This window comes from Corvus cornix, unplaced genomic scaffold (assembly GCF_000738735.6).
Source record: "Corvus cornix cornix isolate S_Up_H32 unplaced genomic scaffold, ASM73873v5 scaffold8, whole genome shotgun sequence".
NCBI lineage: Eukaryota > Metazoa > Chordata > Aves > Passeriformes > Corvidae > Corvus > Corvus cornix.
Window position 1 is genome coordinate 19,486 of NW_024108693.1, and position 21,074 is coordinate 40,559.

At 65.0% G+C, this 21,074-nt stretch overlaps 2 protein-coding genes across 2 annotated transcripts; both read left to right on the forward strand.

Annotated features, from left to right (window-relative positions):
• The first annotated feature begins 49 nt into the window (after nt 1-49).
• On the forward strand, nt 50-8,969 carry SF1 (splicing factor 1). Its single transcript, XM_039572691.1, is given in 18 exon segments — nt 50-159; nt 773-898; nt 2,305-2,380; nt 4,301-4,453; nt 4,550-4,639; nt 5,085-5,268; nt 5,354-5,469; nt 5,551-5,658; nt 6,134-6,308; nt 6,725-6,801; nt 6,803-6,969; nt 7,447-7,506; nt 7,745-7,865; nt 7,867-7,889; nt 8,426-8,484; nt 8,487-8,568; nt 8,571-8,639; nt 8,642-8,969. Coding segments are annotated over 17 exon segments (1,740 nt in total). The 5' UTR covers nt 50-159; nt 773-843; the 3' UTR covers nt 8,767-8,969.
• Nucleotides 8,970-10,313: 1,344 nt separating this feature from the next.
• LOC120412308 (glycogen phosphorylase, muscle form-like) lies at nt 10,314-21,068 on the forward strand. Its single transcript, XM_039572695.1, is given in 22 exon segments — nt 10,314-10,688; nt 10,875-10,878; nt 11,544-11,644; nt 11,908-11,928; nt 11,930-11,987; nt 12,473-12,568; nt 12,788-12,939; nt 13,432-13,543; nt 13,946-14,028; nt 14,500-14,643; nt 14,727-14,819; nt 15,034-15,180; nt 15,866-16,029; nt 16,291-16,405; nt 16,575-16,676; nt 16,926-17,073; nt 17,622-17,680; nt 17,926-18,067; nt 18,541-18,748; nt 19,311-19,445; nt 19,661-19,727; nt 20,333-21,068. Coding segments are annotated over 22 exon segments (2,700 nt in total). The 5' UTR covers nt 10,314-10,445; the 3' UTR covers nt 20,639-21,068.
• Nucleotides 21,069-21,074: the final 6 nt, after the last annotated feature.

Consider the following 21,074-nt stretch of genomic DNA (forward strand, 5'->3'; position numbering starts at 1 on the left):
GACCCGCCCGCGGCCCCCGCGGGGGCCCCGCCGGCCGCCCCCGCCGCCCCCCCCAGCCCGCGGGGGCCCCGCAGCAGCCGCGGCCCGAGGAGGGCGCGGGTGCCGGGCCGGGAGATGCGGGGGGACGGGCGGGCGCCGCGCACAAGCCCCGGAGGGCAGGTACGGCCTGGGGCGGGCGGTTCGGGGCGCGGAGGCGAGGATCGGGGGGTGGGGGCTTTTTCCGGGACCCCCGGGAAGAAGCGCAGCCCGGGGGAGTCGTGGAGACGGCCTGATGGGCGTCCCGGGATTAGAACCCCCTCACTCCGGCCATTTCCGCACTTGAGCCGCTCTAGTTTGGAGGATCCCTGCGCTGTAATCCCCCGACTTGCAGGTGCCCGGGTTGTAACCCCCCCGATTTGGGGGCTCTCTGGGCTCTGATCCCCCCGGCGCGGGGGGGTCCCGCCGTCTCCACACCCCCCTCCCCCCCCCCCCCCGCCGGCCGGGACACGTGTCAGGACACGCGAGGCCAAGATGGAGCCTGGGGAGGCGGGGGGAGCCCTTGGAACGGGACCCCCAAACCCTCCCCCGGAGAACGGAGCGTCCCCTCGGACACCCCAAAACCTCGGACCCCCCCCCCCCCTAGATCCCCTGTCAGGGACAGCGACCCCCCCTCCATGTCCCCACTGTGGGGACCCCCCCGAACTCCCCCCCCGAACACCCTCCCCATGTCCCCCCCCTCAGGAGGGGTCTGTGCTGCCAGGTTTGCCCAAATCCCGTGGTTTTTGCCCCCCAGACTTCCCGCGGAAGCGGAAGCGCAGCCGCTGGAACCAGGACTCGCTGGAGCAGAAGACGGTGATCCCCGGGATGCCCACCGTGATCCCGCCCGGGCTGACGCGCGAGCAGGAGCGTGCCTACATCGGTAACGGTTTGGGGGGAAAAGCAGCGGGTTTGGGGGTCACCGGCCCCGGCGTTGGGGTCAGAACACGGGGTTTAGGGTCACATTTCCTCCCCCCTGGGGCTGAGGTGCCGAGTAGAGGAGCACGCCCGCATCGGTAACGGTATGGGAGGAAAACGGGATTTTGGGGTCAGAACCCCCTCAGGATTCTGGGGTTAAAGCTCCAGGATTTGGGGTTAGAACCCCCACACTCACATCAGTAACACCCCCAAATTTGGGACTAAATCTGGGGGGTTTGGGGTCAGAAACCCCCCCGGGTTTGGGATCAGAACCACCCCCCGCCAGGGTTTGGGGTCAGAATCCCACCAGGATTTGGGGTTAGAACCCCCCTGGGATTCAGGGTCAGAACCCCGCCAGGGACTTGGGGGAGTGGATTGAATCCAAAACTTGCAATTTTGGGCAATAATGTGCAGGTTTAGGTAAAAATGTGTCATTTTAATGCAACAATCTCTTGGTTAACGTTCTGGTTTTTGGCAGTAATGTATTTTTAGGTGCTATTGTGTTGTTTTAAAGTAACAATGTGCTGATAACCTTTATTTTTGGTAATAATCAGGTGTTTTAGGCAATAATGACAGTGTTTAATTACGTCTCTTGTTCTAGGTAATAACAGTTGCTTTTTTTAGTAATAGTCATGTGTTTTGGGTAATAACGTGGTTATTTTAGGCAATGTCTATTTTTTTAGGAATAATCTCTCGTTTTAGGTAAAAGTGTGGTTCTTTTAGATAAAACTGTGGTTGTTTTAGGTAATAACTTTTACCTTTTGTAGTAATAATCTCGCATTTTAGGTGACAGTGTGGTATTTTAGGAAATAATGTCTTTTTTTGTGACTGATAATCTTCTGTTTTAGGTAATAATGTCTGGTCTTATGATAACAATCTCTAGTTTTTCCATAAGAATGCCAGGAGGTTTGGTAATAATGTGCTTTTTTTGGGTAATCCTGTGATTTTTTTGATAACAATGTGATTTTTTTCTGTTGTGATAACCTGCTTTTTTTGGTAACAATGTGTTTTTTGGGGTAACAGTGTGTTTTTTGGGGTAACAACTTGCTGTCAATGCTAAGAAGGTGTATTTTTCTGCTAATAATGTCAATTTTAGGTAACAACACCTGGTTTCTCTCACCGTAACCATTTGGTTTTAGGGCAGTAATGCCTGTTTTTGGTGCCATGGAGCCGGTGTAGGTAGGAAAAAAAAAAGAAAGGAGTTTAAACCCGGCCAAGCCAGGCTGAGGCAGGAGGATTTTTGGGGGAGGAATGGTTTGGTTTTTTTGGTTTTTTTTGGTTTTTTTTGTTTTTTTTCTTTGGTTTTGGGGCAAAATGTGGGTGTTTTGTAACTGTGTCTCTCTCACCTCTCCGGGACCGGGTTCCTTCCAGTGCAACTGCAGATCGAAGACCTGACCCGCAAACTGCGCACGGGAGACCTGGGCATCCCCCCTAACCCCGAGGACAGGTCGGGACCTCCCCCCCTGCCCCCCCGGGCACCCCCCCGGGCCCCCCGAGACCTGGGCACCCCCCAGTGACCCCCCCCGGGCCCCCCGTGAGCCGCAAGCAGCGCACGGGAGACCCCTGGGTGCGCCCCACCCCCCAGGACAGCTCGGGACCCCCATTTCCCCTCCCCAACTCGAGATTTGGGGGTGCTGCTCTGGACTGTCCCCCCCCCTCCAAATAATGCAGGGCCCCCCCCCTGCTTTGAGGGTGCTGCTCTCTGCACCTCGCTGAGCCCAGCCTGGGCTTCGTTACCTGCGGATTAACGACCCACGGCGGCGGCTTAATGAGCTCTGGGGGCTTAACGAGGCCCCGGCCCCAAAGCGCCCCCTTTTTCCTCTCTTCCCTCCCCCCTTTCACCCCAATTCGGCTCTGGGGGGGGGGGGGCACAGCTGCCATTGCCCCTGCAAAGGGCCAAATTCCCCCTTCCCTCACTCCTCTCTTCACCTTTTCCACCTGTTTTAGCCCCATTTTTCTGTCGCAGGGCAGGACTGGGGTCCCTCCAACCCACGGGACCCTCACCCCTGGGGGACCCCTGCTCTCAGGGGGGGTCCCCAACCTTGGAGGGGTCCCCAGCTCTATGGGGGTCCCTCGCCTTCCAGGGGTCCCCAACCCCGGGGGGGTCCCTGTGTCCTCAGGGATCCCTCACCTCTCGGGGGTCCCTCACCTTGTGTGGGGGTCCCTCACCCCGTGGTGGCCGGGGGGGCCCTCCCGAGTCCCAGGACCGGGGCAGGGGGACACCCTCCGGCCCCCCAAGGTTTGGGGGTCACCCCACCCCCCTCCCCAGCCCCAGGTTTTGGGGGTCTCCCAGGTTTGGGGGGGGCGCAGGCCCCCCGCGCTAACCCAGCCTTGCTCCTGCAGCGCCCCGGGCCGAGGCCGCTCCCCCGCTGCGGCGTCGTTAGCGCTGGTTGGGGGGGGAATTAATTAATGAATTAACGATTAATCACGAGCGGGGACAGTGACGTCGCAGTTCCACCGAGGACCCGGCTGCTGCCAACCCCGAAAAGTCGCTTTTTCCCCCCAAACCGGGGGCAGGTTCGACTGTCGCCCGCGCCGGCTGTTTTTGGAGGATCCGCCTTAATCTCTTCCCTTCTTGCAGCCGCTGCCAAAATTCGCTATTTTGGGGGGGGAGGGGAGCCAAGGGCCGATTTAACCAAACCCGAGCGATTCTGACTCTTTTTTTTTTTTTTTTTTTTTTTTTTTTCCTTCCTCACTGATAATTCTGATTTTTAATCATAATCTGATTTTCTCACCCCGACACGGCTCAGCTCAAGCGACCTTGACTCTTCCCTCCGGGGCTGCCAAAGCCACGCGGCCCCCCCAGACAGGGACCTTTTCCTCCTAGAAACCGGGAAATTGGGCAAAACCGGGGGAGAACTGGGCACAAGCAGGGAGAAAAGGAGCAGGAACGGGGCAAAGCCAGGGAGAAACAACAAAACCGGGGACAAAGGGGCCAAACCCTGACCCAGCAAAGGCCAAACCGCAGAGAAATGGGCAAAGAGGGGCCGCTGGTTTGGGGAGGGGGAGGGCTGTGCTCTGCTGGCCTTAATTGGGCACTAATTAATGCTTCCCCCCCCCCAATTATCCCCTCCTGGGGGTGGGTGGGGGGGCAGTGGCACAGGGTGGGCGATGAGAGGAGGGTTGTGGTGGTTTGGGGAGGGGGTGTTTGGTGGGGGGGGTGCAACGCCCCTCCCCAAGCGGGGTCCTGACCCCGGGTGACCCCTCCCCACCCCTCCACATCCCCCTCCCCATCGCCAACAGCGAGGGGAGGGAAGACCCCCCCACACCCGGGGGCTGGCAGGGTTGGGGAGGGGGTTCTGGGGCACAGCCTCCTCCCCCGAGGGGTCTGGGGGCCTCCCAGTGACCCCCCCACCCCCCGGAGCAGGTCCCCCTCCCCGGAGCCCATCTACAACAGCGAGGGCAAGCGCCTGAACACGCGGGAGTTCCGCACGCGCAAGAAGCTGGAGGAGGAGAGGCACAACCTCATCACTGAGATGGTGGCCCTGAACCCCGACTTCAAGCCCCCAGCTGACTACAAGTGAGGAGGGACCCCGATTTGGGGTTGATTCGGCCCAGTTTGGGGCTCCCCTAAAGGTTTGACACACACCCTCCTCCCCTTTTTGTCGGTCCCCAGGCCACCGGCGACGCGGGTGAGCGACAAGGTGATGATCCCGCAGGACGAGTACCCCGAGATCAACTTCGTGGGGCTCCTCATCGGGCCCAGGTGGGCACCCCAAAATCCTGGGGGGTGGGAGGGGGGAAATCCCCTCAGCTTCAGCCCAGGAATGTGGGGAGTTCCTGAAAACGCTGAGGTGCTGCTGGGCCCTGGGGTGGGTGTCCCCCCCAATCCAGTGGGTGACCCTTCCCCCCCCCCCACTGCCTGGGTTGTCCCCAGCCCCCCAATTACCACAGGGCTGTTTAATGTCACTCCTGACGAGCCAGGTCCCCACTCCCCCCAGTGTGGTCGCCCTGATGGACCTGTGGGATCCATCCCCCTCAGTTCGGGTGTGGGACCCCCCAACATTCCCAAGCAGAGCACAGACTGGGGACACAGCACCAGGATCAGGACCCAGGGCAAGGCTTGGGTGAAGGGGGACAAGTGAGAGGGGGCTCTGAGCGTCCCCCAACAATCCCTGTGTGACCTCCCCCTTGCGGTGCCCCATTCCCAGGGGGAACACGCTGAAGAACATCGAGAAGGAGTGCAATGCCAAGATCATGATCAGGGGCAAGGGCTCGGTGAAGGAGGGCAAGGTGGGCCGCAAGGACGGGCAGATGCTGCCGGGCGAGGATGAACCCCTGCACGCCCTCGTCACCGCCAACACCATGGAGAACGTCAAGAAAGCCGTGGAGCAGGTTTGGGGGTGTCCCCAGGGAGCTCAGGAAGGGGGCCCTGGAGGTGCAGCCCCCCCTGTCTCACACCCCGTGTGCCCCCCACCAGATCAGGAACATCCTGAAGCAGGGCATCGAGACCCCTGAGGACCAGAACGACCTGCGCAAGATGCAGCTGCGGGAGCTGGCGCGGCTCAACGGGACCCTGCGGGAGGATGACAACCGGTCAGAGGGGTCCCACTTCCCTGATTCATTTCAAAATAACCCCCCCCAAACCCCTAAATAACCACCCCCGTCCCTCTGCAGGATCCTGAGGCCGTGGCAGAGCACCGAGACCCGCAGCATCACCAACACCACGGTGTGCACCAAGTGCGGTGGGGCCGGGCACATCGCCTCCGACTGCAAGTTTGCCAGGTGACGCCCAAAATACACCCTCAGATCCTCAGGGGATTCTTCAGGATTCACCCCAAAAAGCCACCAGATCCTCCTGAGATCCTCCCAGAGCCCCTCAAGATTCTCTGCCTGAGATCCCCTCCTGACTTCCTCCGAACGCTCCTTAAGTCCCTGAGACCTTCTCGACTCTTCCCAAACCTCAAGATTGCCTAAATCAGCCCTGAGATCTCCCCAAACCCTTCCCAGACCCCCTCAAATCCTCCCCAAACTTCCCTGGGATTCCACCAAACCCTCAAAACCCCCCTGGGATCCAACCTCCCTGACATTTCCCCAAAACCCCACCAAACGCCCTCAAACCCCCCGAAGCCCCTCTAAAATCCCCCGCAGCTCTGCCTGGGGATGCACAGGGATCCCCAAAACGAGGGGTAGGGGGGGATTTTGGGGGGGTGCAGCCCCCTCCCTTCCCCAGGCCTCACCACCACCCCCCTGTTGCCAGGCCCGGGGACCCTCAGTCGGCGCAGGACAAGGCGCGGATGGACAAGGAGTACCTGTCCCTCATGGCCGAGCTGGGCGAGGCCCCGGTGTCCGTGAGCTCCAACGCCGCCCACAACAACAGCCCCTTGTCCAGCAGCCACCGTGCCGCCAGCCAGGCAGGGGGACAGCCCCCCCCGGTGAGTGACCCCCTCCCCACCATGGAACACCTCAGGGAACCCCCAGAATCCACACATCTATCCGTGAACCCCCCCACCCCCAGAGCTGCCTGACCCCACAAACCCACCCACCCACCCCAAAACCAGCCCCTTTGTCCAGCTGCCTGTCAGATGGGGGGAGCAGTGACCCCCAAAACCCTCTGTGACCTCCCCAACCTCCTCTCCCTGCAGATTGGCATCCCCCAAAATGACCTTCAGCCCCCCCTGAACCCCCAGAGCCCCCTGACCCCCCCTTTTTCCTACAGCGCTGCTCCCCCTGGGTGAGCTCCATCCCCTCAGAACCCCACAAAGACTCTGAACTCTGTGACCCCCCCCGATCCCTGTGACCCCCCCCAAACCCCACTAACCCCCTTTTTTTGCCCCTCCTCCCCCCCCAGAGCCGCCCCCCCTGGATGAGCTCGGCGCCCTCGGAGAACCGCCCCTACCACGGGCTGCACGGGGGACCGGGGGGGCCAGGGGGGACCCCACAGCTTCCCCCACCCCATGGCTGGCATGGGGGGGGGGCACGGGGGACACCCCCTGCAGCACACCCCCAACGGGCCCCCCCCGTGGATGCAGCCCCATCACCCCGCCATGGGGGGGGGGCCGCACCCCCCGGGGCACCCCGGCCCCCACCACATGGGTACGGACGATCCTGGCTGGGGAGGGGGATTTGGGGGGTGGGGGGGGGTGGTTTGGGGTTAAAAAGGGGGGAGAAAAGGGTTTTTTTGGGGTGGGAAGGGGGAGGGGGTTGACACTCCCAGTGTCCCCTCCCACCGCAGGGCTGGGAAAGTTTGGTGGGAAATTTGGGGAGGTTTTAGGGGTGGAAAAGGGGAGGTTTGGCCGCTTTTGTTCATCTTTAACATCAACCTGGAAAGGTTTTGGGGTGGTGGTGGGAGGGGGCTGTGGATTTGTGGGGGCAGGGTTTGGGGGTGGTGAGGATTTTGGGGCTAAAAGAGGGAGTTTAACAGCATTTTCCCAGGATGTGAACCTGGGGAGATTTTTTGGGGAGGGAAGGGGATTTTTTGAGGCTGTGTTTTTGGGGGTGGGGGCTGTGTTTTTTGGGGGGTGGGGAGGGGTCCCCCCCATCCCTAAGGCCACGGTCTCTCATTCCCTCAAGATCAGTACCTGGGAAATGCGCCGGTGGGCTCTGGGGTCTATCGCCTGCACCAGGGAAAAGGTGAGACCCCCCCCCCCATCCCCAAAAAAAAACCCCTAAACCCCCTCCCCACACCTCCCTGACCCCCCCAATTCCCCCCTCCCCAATATAATACCTCTATTTCTGGGTGTCCTGACACCCCCAGACCCCCCTAAACCCCCCAATCTCCCCCTCCCCAATACCATACCCCTACCACTGGCTGTCCTGGCACCCCCAAACCACCCTGACCCCCCCAAATTTTTGCCTTCCCCCCACCCAGGTATGATGCCGCCGCCGCTGGGTATGCTGCCCCGCCACCCCCCCGCCCGGTGGGCAGCCGCCCCCCCCCTCCGGCCCCTCCCTCCCTGGCAGCAGCAGCCGCCGCCGCCCCCCAGCAGCAGCAGCACCCTTGCCCTGGCAGCAAAGTGAGTCTGGGGGGGCCCCCCGGGGGATTTTTTGGGGTGGGGGTGGTAAAAAGGGATTTTGGGTTGGTTTTGGGTTTTTTTTTTTCCCCCCTGGGTTTGGGTCATTTCCCATAAACTTGGTGGGGAGATTTGTGCATTCCCTGTGATGCCTGGGAAAGGGGGGGGGTGTTCCCTCCCCCCCCCAAAAGGAGAATTTTCCTCTAATTAACACCCTACTAATTAACCCAAACCCCAAATGAACCCACTCCTGCAGGGGCTGGGCCATGGGGGGGGTGGGTGGGTGGGTCTTGTTCCTTTTGGGGATTCCTTGCATGGTGGGGGCTGGGAGGGGTCTTTGTCCCCTTTACTGCCCCCCCCAATTAACCCACCCCCCTCCATATTAACCTCTACCCTTAATTAACCCCCACCTTTAATTACCCCGTGCTCCAACTGGGCTGGGCCGATCTCCTCCTTGGGGATCCTTTAAGATGTGTTGCCCCCCTTGCTCTAATTAACCCCAGTGCTAATTAACCCTTTGTTTCCCCCCCCCCCCACAGATACGACGACCACCACGAGCGCTGGCAGCGCCTCCCTCCCGCCCTGGCAGCAGCAGGCGGGGGGGGGTGCGGCGGGGGGGGGGCGGCTTCTTCGGGGGCCCCCCCGCTCCCCGGCAGCCCCTCCATGGTGCCTTTGCCCCCGGGGTACAGCCCCCGCTGCCCCCCGGGCCCCCCGCCCCCCCGCCGCCGCCTGGCTCCGGGGGCCTGATGTACGCGCCCCCCCCCCCCCGCCGCCCCCCATGGACCCTTCTAATTTCGTCACCATGATGGGCATGGGGGTGCCCGCCCTGCCCCCCTTCGGCATGCCCCCTGCGCCCCCCCGGCCGCCCCCCCAGAACTGAGCCTCGGACACTGCCGCTGCGGGGACCCCCCCCCCAAAAAGAAACAATCCATCAGGGGTTCCCCCCCCCCCCCCCCTCAAAACACCATGGGGTTCCCCCCCCTGTCAAGGACTGATCCATCGTGGGGAGACCCCTCCCCAAAACACAGCGGGGAGCCCCCCTCAAGGACTAATGGATTGTGGGGGAACCCCCCTCCCCAAAAAGATCATAGGGAGCCCCCCCCCCCCAGACCGATCCATTGTGGGGAGCCCCCCCCGCCCCACCTGGGCTGTTCCATCGTAGGGAGGCCCCCCCCCACCATCCGCCATGGGCTGTTCCATGATGGGGCGCTCCCCCCTCCATGAACTGATTGATTTTGGGGTGCCCCCCTTGCCCATGGGACCCCCCCAAACCCCCGGGACCACCTCGTGAACTGGTTTACCCCTCCCCTTCCCCAAAATCCCCAAATCGGAGGCGGCCCTGAATTGAGGGGGGGGGGGGGGGGGCGCAGGGGGCAGTGAGGGGGGGGGGAATGCTCGGTTAGTGGGGGGGGGTCTGCAAGGGGGGGGTTGCAGCGACCAAAAACCTGAGCCCCCCTTCCATCTCGGGGTCCCCCTCTCCCGCGTTACCCCCTCTTCGTTCTGGGCCCCCCCCCCCAAAAATCGCCCCCTTGTAGAGCCCCCCCCCCGACCCCTCCTTCCCCGCGCTTTTTTTGTGTATGAATAAAGGAGCGGGACCCCGTTGGGCCCCCCCTCATTTCGTGTCTCGCGTCCCCCCCTGTCCCCTGCCTCACCGGGGTCGGGTTTCGCCGTGTCCGTCCGTCCCCCCCCCCCCCGCCATGAAACCGGAGCCGGTGGCGGGGGTCGCGCCCCCCCACCCCCTGCGGCCGTCACTCACCCGTGAGGTCGCCGCGAATGTCGCCGCGAATGTCGCGACCTTCAGGGGCGATCCGGTTACCGCGGGGGGGCGGGGGGGTAGGGAGCGGCACAACAACCACGGACCCCCCCCCCCGTGCCCCCCCGCCCTTCCCGGAGAGCCCCCTCCCCAGGAGCACCCCCACACCGGGGACCCTGCGGACACGGGGGATGCCCCCGGGGGGAATTTGGGGTGGGGGGCGTGGAGAGCCTCGCGTGGGGGGTGGGGGAGACACAAAGAGAGACCCGACCCCCCCAGGACATTCGGGACCCCCCGAGTTTTGGGGAGGGGTCTGGGGGGATGCGCGGATCCCGCAGGGGGCGCTGTCGGAGCGCGGGGGGCGCGGCTCAAGCCCCGCCCCTCATGAATAATTAACGAGGGTGTGGGTGAGGTGCGCCTCGAGCTCCGCCCCTTCATTAATAATTAATGAAGCACCGCGACCGCACGCCGGTGTTGGGGCGTGGCGTCCTTCGAGCTCCGCCCCCCTCATGAATAATAAATCAGCCCCGCTCTCATAGCGGCCGACGCGCCGCTGCCGCGCCCCCGGCCCGGAGCCCCCCCCCCCAAGTCCTGAGGCCCCAAAATCCGGAGCCCTCCGGAATCCCGCGGACCCCCCCAAAGCCGGACCCCCTTCCCCGAGTCGGAGCCCCCAGGACCCCCCAGCCGAGTGCAGCATCCCCGGAGCCCCCCGAGCTCCGCACCCCTGGGACCCCCCCATCCCCTGATACCCAGAGACTCCTAAAGCCTTCCCCCGATTCTCCAGCGACCCCCCCATCTCTGTCGCCATGTCGCGACCGCTGAGCGACGAGGACCGGCGGCGGCAGATCAGCGTGCGGGGGCTGGCGGGGGCCGAGAAACGTGGGGAGCTGAAGCGCAACTTCAACCGGCACCTGCACTTCACCCTCGTCAAGGATCGCAATGTCGCGACATCGCGCGACTACTACTTCGCGCTGGCGCACACCGTGCGCGACCACCTGGTGGGGCGCTGGCTGCGGACACAGCAGTACTACTACGAGAAAGACCCCAAGGTGGGGGGCTTGGGGGTCCTAGGGGGGGACTGAGAGGGTCTGGGGGGTCCTGAGAGGGTCTGGGGGCTGCACACCTCGCAGTGTCACCAGGAGAGAAGACCCCAGTGGGGGGTTTGGGGGTCCTGAGGGGGCTGGGGACCAGGCAGGCAGCGGTGTCACTACGAGGGACCCCAAGGTGGGGAAAAGAGGGGTCCTGGGGGGCTCTGAGGGGTCCTGAGGGGGTCTGGGTACAGCAGTGCTGCAATGAGAAGGACCCCAAAGTGGGGGGAAAGGGGGACCTGGGGGCTCCTGAGAGGGTCTGGGGGCTGCAGACCCAGCAGCTCTGTAAGAGAGGGACCCCAAAGTGGGGGAAAAGGGGGTCCTGGGGGTTCCTAGAGAGGTCCTGGGGGAGTCCCGGGGGGGCTCCGTACCCAACAGTGCTACTGTGAGAATGACCCCAACGTGGGGGGTCGCCAGGAGTCTTGGGGGGGGAGGGCTGTGGGTTTGGGAGCTGCAGGTTTGTGGGGGTCTCAGGTCTGGGAGGGGCGGATTTTGGGAGTGCAAGTTTGGGGATACATTTCGTGGAGGGGGGGGTCAGGATTCGGGTGGGGGTCTCCTTCCTTCCCCCCCCACCCGGTTAATGCAAGTTTGGGGATACATTTCGGGAGGGGGGTCAGGACTCGGGGTGGGGGGGTCCTTCCTTCCCCCCACCCGGTTAAATTTATCCTGACCTTTCCCGCTGACCCGGGCCGCTGCCATTTAATCCCGACACCAGATAGCGGGGGGGCGGCGGGGCTTTTGGGGAGGGGGAGGGGGGTATCCTGGGGGCGCGGGGGTGGCCGTGACCCCCCTGACCCCCCGTGCTCCCCCTCCCAGCGCATCTATACCTGTCCCTGGAGTTCTACATGGGGCGCACCTTGACCAACACCATGGTGAATTTGGGGCTCCAGAGCGGCTGCGACGAGGCGCTCTATCAGGTGGGGAGGGGGCGCGGGGGGCTTGGGGGGAGGGTCCGGGGGGGCTGGGGAGGGCCGTGGACACTGCAGAGGGGCTGCGGTGCCGGGCTGTCCCTGGGGGTGCGGCGGGATTTGGGGGTGGGATGCGGGGGGATGTGGAGGGGAAATGGGGGGAGGGGGCGTACAGAGGGGACGCGAGGGGGGGAATGAGTGGAATGGGGAAGTTTTGGGGTCTGCCCTCAACCCCTCCTCTGTTGTCTGTCCCGTCCCCCCCCCCACCCCAGCTCGGGCTGGACATGGAGGAAGCTGCAGGAGATCGAGGAGGACGCGGGGCTGGGCAACGGTGGCCTGGGGCGGCTGGCAGGTGCGGGGGGGTGACACCAGGGGGGTCCCCAAGAGGCTGGAGGGGTCCCCGCGATGTCCGTGGTCCCCACAATGTCGCCGTTGTCCTCCCCTCTCAGTCACACCCCGATCTTTGGGATCTCCCTGATTGTCCCCGGGATGTCCCTGATGCCCACCCCACCCCCTCCCCACCACGCTCGGGTGACACCCCCGGCCCCAGGATGGTCCCAGTCACTGGGATCTCCCCGCGATGCTCCTGTGCCCCCCCCCCCCCATGTCCCCGTGGTGTCCCCAATGCCCCCGGTGCCCCCTCCCCTGACTTCCTCTGTCCCCTCAGGACTCCGTGGCCACGCTGGGACTCTCGGGACCCTCCCGGTGTCCCCTCCCCGATGTCCCTCGTCCCTCAATGACCCTTCCCGTGTCCCCCCTGAATGCCCCTGACCCCCCGATGTCCCCCGTGTCCCCTCGGTGTCCCCCGTGACCCCCCGGTGTCCCCTGTGTCCCCAGCCTGTTTCCTGGACTCCATGGCCACCCTGGGACTCGCCGCCTACGGTTACGGGATCCGCTACGAGTTCGGCATCTTCAACCAGCGAATCGCGGGGGGTGGCAGGTGCGGGGGGGTCCCGGGGGGCGACAGATGTCGTAGGGGGGTCCTGAGGGGGCTGGGGGGACCCCAGGGGTCATCAAGTCCCCGTGGGTCCTGCGGGGGTTTTGGGGCGCTCTCCCCGTGGAGAACAACGACTGGGGGGGGGGGGCGCCGCGCGGGTTTGGGGTCCTTGGGGGGTCCCGCGGGGAGGATTTCGGGGGGGGGGAGGGTCTCAGGTGTTTCGGGGCCCCCGCAGGTGGAAGAAGCCGACGATTGGCTGCGCTACGGAAACCCCTGGGAGAAGGCGAGACCCGAGTACACGATCCCGGTGCACTTCTACGGCCGCGTGGAGCACGGGCCGGGCGGGGCGCGGTGGCTGGACACGCAGGTGAGGGGCCGGGGGGGCACAGGGGGGGCACAGGTGGGGCACAGGGAGGGCACAGGGGTCACGGAGCACAGCCCAGGTGGATGGACACGCAGGTGAGGGGCCGGGGGGGGCACAGGGGTGACACAGGGGGGGGCACAGCTGGGGCACAGGGAGGGCACAGGGAGGGCACAGGTGACAGTTACGGGTGTGAGAGAGGGCGGGGAGAACGCAGCAGGTGGATGGACACGCAGGTGAGGGGAAAGGGGTGGCACGGGGGTGGCACAGGGGGGGCACAGGGGTCACGGAGCACAGCCCAGGTGGATGGACACGCAGGTGAGGGGACAGGGGTGGCACAAGGGTGGCACGGAGGTGGCACAGGGGTGGCACGGGAGTGGCACAGGTGTGGCAGGTGTGTGCGGGGGCGGTGGCTGCACACGCAGGTGAGCGTGCAGGGACAGAGTGGGGGGTGCTGTGAGTGTCGAGGGCCCTTGCACACGCGCGTGTCACACGCAGGTGGTGCTGGCCGTGCCCTATGACACCCCTGTCCCCGGTTACCGCAACAACACCGTCAACACCCTGCGCCTCTGGTCAGCCCGGGCCCCCAACGACTTCAACCTCAAGGACTGTGAGTGCCCTCAACCCCCCCCCCCCCCCCCAAATCCACCCCCCTCCCCCCGGCACCCCAAATCCCCTCCCTAGGGATGCCCCCACCCCTCAGATCCCCCAAATCCCCCCTTGATCCTCCCCAGCCCCGCCTTGTCCCCCTCCCCGCCACCCTTTGCCCACCCCGCATCGCCAAATTCTCCTCTTAGGGCGGTGATGCCCCCCCCAGACCCCCCCCCAGCTCCACCCAGGAACCCCCCCCGCACCCCCAAACATTGTCCAGACCCCCGAATGTCGCTCAAAGGAACGCGCCCCCAAACCCCCCCTTGCTCCCCAACAAACTCCTCGTCCCTAAGCTCCCCGGGGGCCTCCCCACCCTCGGGGTCCCCCCCGGACCCCTCCTGAGTCCCGCTGTCCCCCCCAGTCAATGTCGGGGGGTACGTCCAGGCCGTGCTGGACCGAAACCTGGCCGAGAACATCTCCCGTGTGCTGTACCCCAACGATAACGTGAGAACTGGGGGGGCTTGGGGGGCCCGGGGGGGGCCTGGGGGGCCCGCGTGGGGCCTGGGGGCGCTGGGACCCCCGGGGAAGCAGGGGGACCCCAAATCTGGCCGAGAACATCTCCCCCGTGCTCTACCCCGGTGATAATGGGGGGGTCTGGGAGTGTCTGAGGGGGTCCTGGGGGGCCTGCAGGGGGCCAGAGATCTCGGGGTGGAGGGGAGGGCATCCCAAAACCTGGTAGAGAAAATAAAAAATACCCCAAAAAAACCCCGTGTGTGTGGGGGGTGTCCTGGGCGTCCCTATGGGGGCGTCTTACGAGGTGGAACCCCAGTTTTTGGAGGGGAAGGGGTTTGGGGAGGCACTTTTGGGGTCTCATGGGGGGTACCCCCAGTTTTTCGAGGGCAAGGAGCTGCGGCTGAAGCAGGAGGGGTTTGGGGGGATTCTTTTGAGGTCTCACGGGGGGGGGGGGTACCCCAGTTTTTCGAGGGCAAGGAGCTGCGGCTGAAGCAGGAATATTTCGTGGTGGCGGCCACGCTCCACGACATCATCCGGCGCTTCAAATCCGCCAAATTCGGCTGCCGCGACCCCGTGCGAACGTCCTTCGGCAGCTTCCCCGACAAGGTGAACCCCGAAACTCCCCACGGCGACACCCCCAAAGCCCCGCTATGACCCCCCCTGACCCCCACCCGCCGTGTCCCCCTCAGGTCGCGATCCAGCTGAACGACACCCACCCCTCTCTGGCCATCCCGGAGCTGATGCGGATCCTGGTGGACGAGGAGCGGATGGGATGGGATGAGGTGGGCGCGGGGGGGGGGTGGGGGGGGGCACATCAAGACCCTCCCACACCGCGATGGGGGGGCCCCCAAAACCCGCGGCTCGCGCGTTCTGTGTCCCCCCCACCCCACCCCCGCCCGGTGTGCAACGAGGGTGGGGCGGCTCTGCCAGTTTGGGGGGGCCGTGGGTCAATGTGGGTCACTCCGGGGGTGTCCCCACGTGTGTCCCCCCCCCCAGGCCTGGGACATCACGGTGCGCACCTGCGCCTACACGAACCACACGGTGCTGCCCGAGGCGCTGGAGCGCTGGCCCGTGCCCCTGCTCGAGTCGCTGCTGCCGCGGCACCTGCAGCTCATCTACGAGATCAACCAGCGCTTCCTGGACGTGCGTTTTGGGGCCGGGGGGGGTCGCGAGGGGCAGAGACCCCCGGGGGTCTTGGGGGCAACAACGAGCTCGGGCACGCAGGAGTTTGAGGGGGGAACACGCGGGGGGCGGGTGGGGCTCAGATCGCTGCGTGGTTTGGGGGCGGGGAGCCCCCCCAGGCGCGTGGGTGTCCCTCGGGGGGCAATGGGGGGCAGAGGGGGGGTCCAGGGAGGGGGCACGGGGGTAGAATGAACCCTCCACCCCTTTTCCTCCCCCCCCTGTGCGTGACTTTTGGGAGGGAGGGGGTCACTCTGCTGTCCTTGGGGGTGGCATTGGGGGTCTCTGGGGGTTCGGTGTCCCTGGGGATGGCATTGGGGGGTCTCTGGGGGTCCGGTGTCCCTGGGGTGGCATTGGGGGTCTCTGGGGGCCCGGTGTCCTTGGGGGTGGCACTGGGGAGGTCTCTGGGGGGCCGGTGTCCCTGGGGACGGCATTGGGGATCTCTGGGGGTCCGGTGTCCCTGGGGGTGGCATTGGGGGGTCTCTGGGGGTCCGGTGTCCCTGGGGACGGCATTGGGGGTCTCTGGGGGTCCGGTGTCCCTGGGGGTGGCACTGGGGGATCTCTGGGGGTCCGGTGTCCCTGGGGGTGGCATTGGGGGGTCTCTGGGGGCCCGGTGTCCCCCCCAGCCCGCCGTGCCCCCCTCCCCCAGCGCGTGTACGCCTCGTTCCCCGGGGACCACGAGCGGCTGCGCCGGATGTCGCTGGTGGAGGAGGGCGCGGTCAAGCGCATCAACATGGCGCACCTGTGCATCGTGGGCGCCCACGCGGTCAACGGCGTGGCCGCAATCCACTCCCAGATCCTCAAGGACAGCGTGTACGAACCCCCCACCCCCCGATCTCCCCAAATCCCCCCGCACTCCCCACGTATCCCGCTGTGCCACCACCGATGGTGGCACCTTCCTCTGCTCCCGGATCCTTGGGGACAGCCCGTGTAGGGTCACCCCCAAATCCCCCTCGGCTCCCCTAGACCTCAAATTCCCCCTGGTCCCATCTGGCCCCCAAATCCCCGCCCCCGCAGCCCCCTCATGAACCCCGCCCCCATCCCTGGGTGTCCCCACTGTGTCCCCCCCACCAGGTTCAAGGATTTCTATGACCTGGAGCCCCACAAGTTCCAGAACAAAACCAACGGGATCACCCCGAGGCGGTGGCTGGTGATGTGCAACCCCGGCCTGGCCGAGGTCATCGCACAGGTGAGCCCACCTGGACACACCTGGACTCACTTGGACACACCTGGGCTCACCTGGGGCTCACCTGGGCTCACCTGGGAGACACCTGGACACACCTGGGGCTCACCTGGGCTCACCTGGACTCACCTGGGCTCACCTGGGCTCACCTGGGCTCCCTCCCTCCCTCTTCCAGCGCATCGGGGAGGATTTCGTGTCTGACCTGGACCAGCTGCGGCGGCTCCAGGACTTCGTGGACGACGAGAGCTTCATCCGGGACGTGGCCAAGGTCAAGCAGGTATGGGGGGCTGGGGGGGCCCAGAGGGGTTGAGGGGTCGCGGGGGGGACTGGGGGGGTCCACGGAGGGTTCCCAAGGGCTGCCCGGGGTGGGGGAGGGGGTGTCTCAGCAACCCCTTCCCCATCCCAGGTGAACACGGTGACGCTCGGGGCACACCTGGACCAGGTGTGATGGGGGGGGGTTCAGGGGGTGCCATGGGGGTCCCGGGCGCGCCCCCACCCCCCTGTTTTTTCCCCCCCCAAATCGCAGGAGAACAAGTTGAAGTTCGCGGCGTACCTGGAGAAGGTGTCGGGCGTGCGCGTGAACCCGGCCTCGCTCTTCGACGTGCAGGTGAAGCGGATCCACGAGTACAAGCGGCAGCTGCTGAACTGCCTGCACATCATCACCCTCTACAACCGTGAGTGGGGGTCCCCAAAACCCCCCCGAGACCCCTCCCCACCTGGGGAGACTCCCCAGAGCCCCCCAAAACTCCCCGAGAAAACACGCCCAGAACGCAGCCCCCAGGAATCCCCCAAGTTCCTGCACGTCATTGCCCTCTAAAACCGTGAGTGGGGGTCTCCAAAACCCCCCCGAGACCCCTCCCCACACGGGGACAGCCCCCAGACCCCCCAAAACTCCCTGAGAAAGCAGCCCCCAGGACCCCCCCCCAAATTCCTCCACATCATCGCCCTCTACAACCGTGAGTGGGGGTCCCCAGAGAGCCCCAAATCCCCTGGGACCCCCCCAAAACTGCCCGCGGGACCCCCCAGAACCCCTTAGACCTCCCCTGCCCCAGCTGCATCTCCAATGTCACCCCCTAAAACCACGAATCCCACCCCAAAAATGGGGGGACACCCCCCGAGACCCCCAGATCCTCCCCCTTCCCTGATTTCGGGGGGTCTCCCCCTGATTCCTGCCCCCCCTTCCCCCCCCCCCCATATTTTGGGGTCCCCTCCCCGATTTCAGGGATCAAGAAGGACCCCGGGAAACCCTTCGTGCCCCGAACCATTATGATCGGGGGCAAGGTGAGGGGGGTCTGGGGGTTTTGGGGTTTTTTTTGGGGAGGGGGTCAGGGAGGTTTTGGGGATTCCTGGGGGGGGAGGGCTCGGGGTGGGAATTTGAGGGGCTCCGGAGGGGGCTCCATTTGGGTTTGGGGTGGGGGGTTCCTGGTGGGTTTGAGAGGTCTCGGGGGGTGGGCAAGGGGGGTCCCTGAGGGTTTTTGGGGTCTCTGAGTGTTTTGGGGTGCCCCCCAATCCCCGCCCCCCCCCAGGCCGCCCCCGGGTACCACATGGCCAAGATGATCATCCGGCTGGTGACGGCCATCGGGGACGTGGTCAACCAGGACCCGGCCGTGGGCGACCGGCTGCGGGTGCTGTTCCTGGAGAACTACCGGGTGTCGCTGGCCGAGAAGGGTGGGGGACCCCAAAAACCCAGCCCCGAACCCCAAAAACATCCCTGAACCCAAAACAAACCCCCTCCCCCGACCCATCCCCCCTGCGCGTTCTGTTCCTGGAGAACCTCCGGGTGTCACTGGCCAAAAAACTACCCCAAAACCACCCTGGGCAACCCCAGGTACACACCTGGGCATGCCAAGGATGCCCTCTTACCCTGCTCCGGCCCTGGGCACCCCGATATCCCCCCGATATCCCCCCGATATCCCCTGATATCCCCCTGATATCCCCCCGATATCACCCCAATATCACCCAATACACCCCAATATCACCTGGTATCACCCCAATACACCCCGATATCCCCCCAATACACCCCAATATCCCAAATATTCCCCCGATATCCCCCCAATATCACCCAGTACACCCCGATATCCCCTGATATAACCCCAATACTACCCGATATCCCCCCGATATGGCCCGATATCGCCCCGCAGTGATCCCGGCCGCGGACCTGTCGGAGCAGATCTCCACGGCGGGCACGGAGGCGTCGGGCACGGGGAACATGAAGTTCATGCTCAACGGGGCATTGACCATCGGCACCATGGACGGGGCCAACGTGGAGATGGCCGAGGAGGCGGGCGAGGAGAACCTCTTCATCTTCGGCATGAGGGTGCCCGACGTCGAGGCGCTCGACAGGAAGGGGTGCGGGTCCCGGGGGCACCCCCCACTGCGCCCCAGAGTGACCACGGCACCCACTGACCACCCCACGGCACCCACTGACTCCCCCATGGTGACCCGGGTCCTGCTGACCACCCCATGGCACCTCTGTGGTGACCCAGGACCCCCACGGCACCCGCTGACCACCCCACGGCACCTGCTGACCACCCCACGGCATCTCTGTGGTGACCTGGGATCTCCCCATGGCACCCACTGACCACCCCATGGCACCCCGGGACCCCCTGACCCCTGCTCTGGTCACTCAGGACCCCCAGGACACCCAGAGACCCCCATGGGCACAAAGTTGAGGAGATGGGGGAGGGTCCCGAGAGTTGGGGGGACCCCCTGACCCCCCCCCAACCCCCCTGTACCCCCCTAACTCCCCCCACCCCGTGCCCACCTGCCCAGGAATTCTCCAACCTCCTGCCCGAGCTCTGCCAGGGGGCAGGGACGGGCTCAGCCCCCCAAAAACGCCCCCAAACCTCCCCAAACTCCCCCAAAATCTCCCCAAATCCTCCCAGGACCCCCAACCCTCCCTGCCCCCCAGGTACCGGGCACAGGAGTACTACGACCGCCTGCCCGAGCTCCGCCAGGCCGTGGACCAGCTCAGCTCCGGCTTCTTCAGCCCCCGCCAGCCCGACCTGTTCCGCGACATCGTCAACATGCTCATGAACCACGACAGGTCGCGACAGGCGCCCTGCGCGGCGGGGGAGTCGCGATAGAGGGGGTCCAGCGGGGAGGGGGCAGCGGTTTGGGGTCTGCCGGGAGGGGGGTGAGGGTGGCAGGGGATGGAGGGGTGGGGGTTGATGTGAGATGTCGGGGTTCATATCGCGATTGGGGAGGGGTCCCGGCCACCTGGACCACCCCCTGTGACCCCTCCCATTTCTTCCCCCCCAGGTTTAAGGTGTTCGCGGATTATGAGGCGTACGTGAAGTGCCAGGAGAAAGTCAGCGCCCTCTACAAGGTGGCGACCCCTCCCCAAAAAGGGACCTCCCCAAAGAAACCCCCCACAAAGCGATACCTCCAAAAGAGACCCCTTAAGAGACCCCAAAAAGGGGCCCCCTAAGGGAGCCTCACAAAGAGACCCCCCCCCAAACTGACACCCCCAAAAAGAGACCCCCTTAGAGACACCCCAAAAGGAACCCTCCTCAAAATGATGCCCCCAAAACGGGATCCCCCAAAGGAGCCCCCCAAAAGGGACCCCCGAAGTGACGCACCCGACGGGACCCTCCCCATAACCCCGGCGAGGTTTCGGGGGGTCCCCAAAACCCCGGGGAGGGGGGACAGGGGATTTTTTGGGGGTGTCGCTAAACCCAAGGGAGCTGCCGGGGGTCCCCAAACCCCCCCTGAGAAGGAAAGGGGGGAGCACCGAGTGGCTCGGGGGGGTCCCAATTGTCCGGGGGGGAGAAGGGGGGACAGGCGGGGGGACCCCAAACCCCACAGGGACACACGGGTGGGGGGGGGAGGGGGGGACACAGCGGGCTGGGAGAAGCCAGGCGGGGGTGGGAGGGTTCCGGGGGGTGCATTTGGGGGTCCCCCCCGCCCTGATGACCCCCCCTGGACACCCAGAACCCTCGGGAGTGGACGCGGACCGTGATCCGGAACGTGGCGGCCGCCGGGAAGTTCTCGAGTGACCGGACCATCGCTCAGTACGCGCGGGAGATTTGGGGCTGCGAGCCCAGCCGGCAGCGCATCCCCGCCCCCCGACGACCCCCGGGAATAACGGGGACCCCCCCTCCGAACCGGGAACCCCCTCGGAACCCCCCTGGAACTCCCCTGTACAGGGTACGGCTGAATCCCCCCCCCCAAATCTCCCAAATTCCCCCCAGAACGCACCCGGCAGCGAATCCCCGCGCCCGGAGACCCCGGGAGTAGTGGGGGACCCCCCCGAGAACCCTCTGGAAATCCCCCCGGGACCCCCGAACGCGTAACCCACCCCCCCTTCGGGATACCCCCCGTGTGTCTTCAGCCCCCCCAAATTCCCCCCAAATCCCACTGTAGTAATTTGGGGGAGGTCCCCAATTGTCCCAGGACCCCCCAACACGTGCCTTGCCCTGCGCCCCCCAAATCTCTCCCCGGGGGGGGGTCAGGGGCATCCCCGAGTTTTGGGGCAGTTTTGGGGCTCATTTGGTTGTTTTTCCATTTTATTTGGGGTGGGGGTCTCCCCTCCCCCCCCATCCCCCCGCTGCGGGAGCTGGGTGGGGACTCTGGGCCTTAATGGGAGAACTGGGGCGGAAATGGGGGCGTCCCCCCCTAAAAAAATAAAGAAAATAAAGGAATTCAAGAAAATAAAGGAGAATTTCAAAATGAC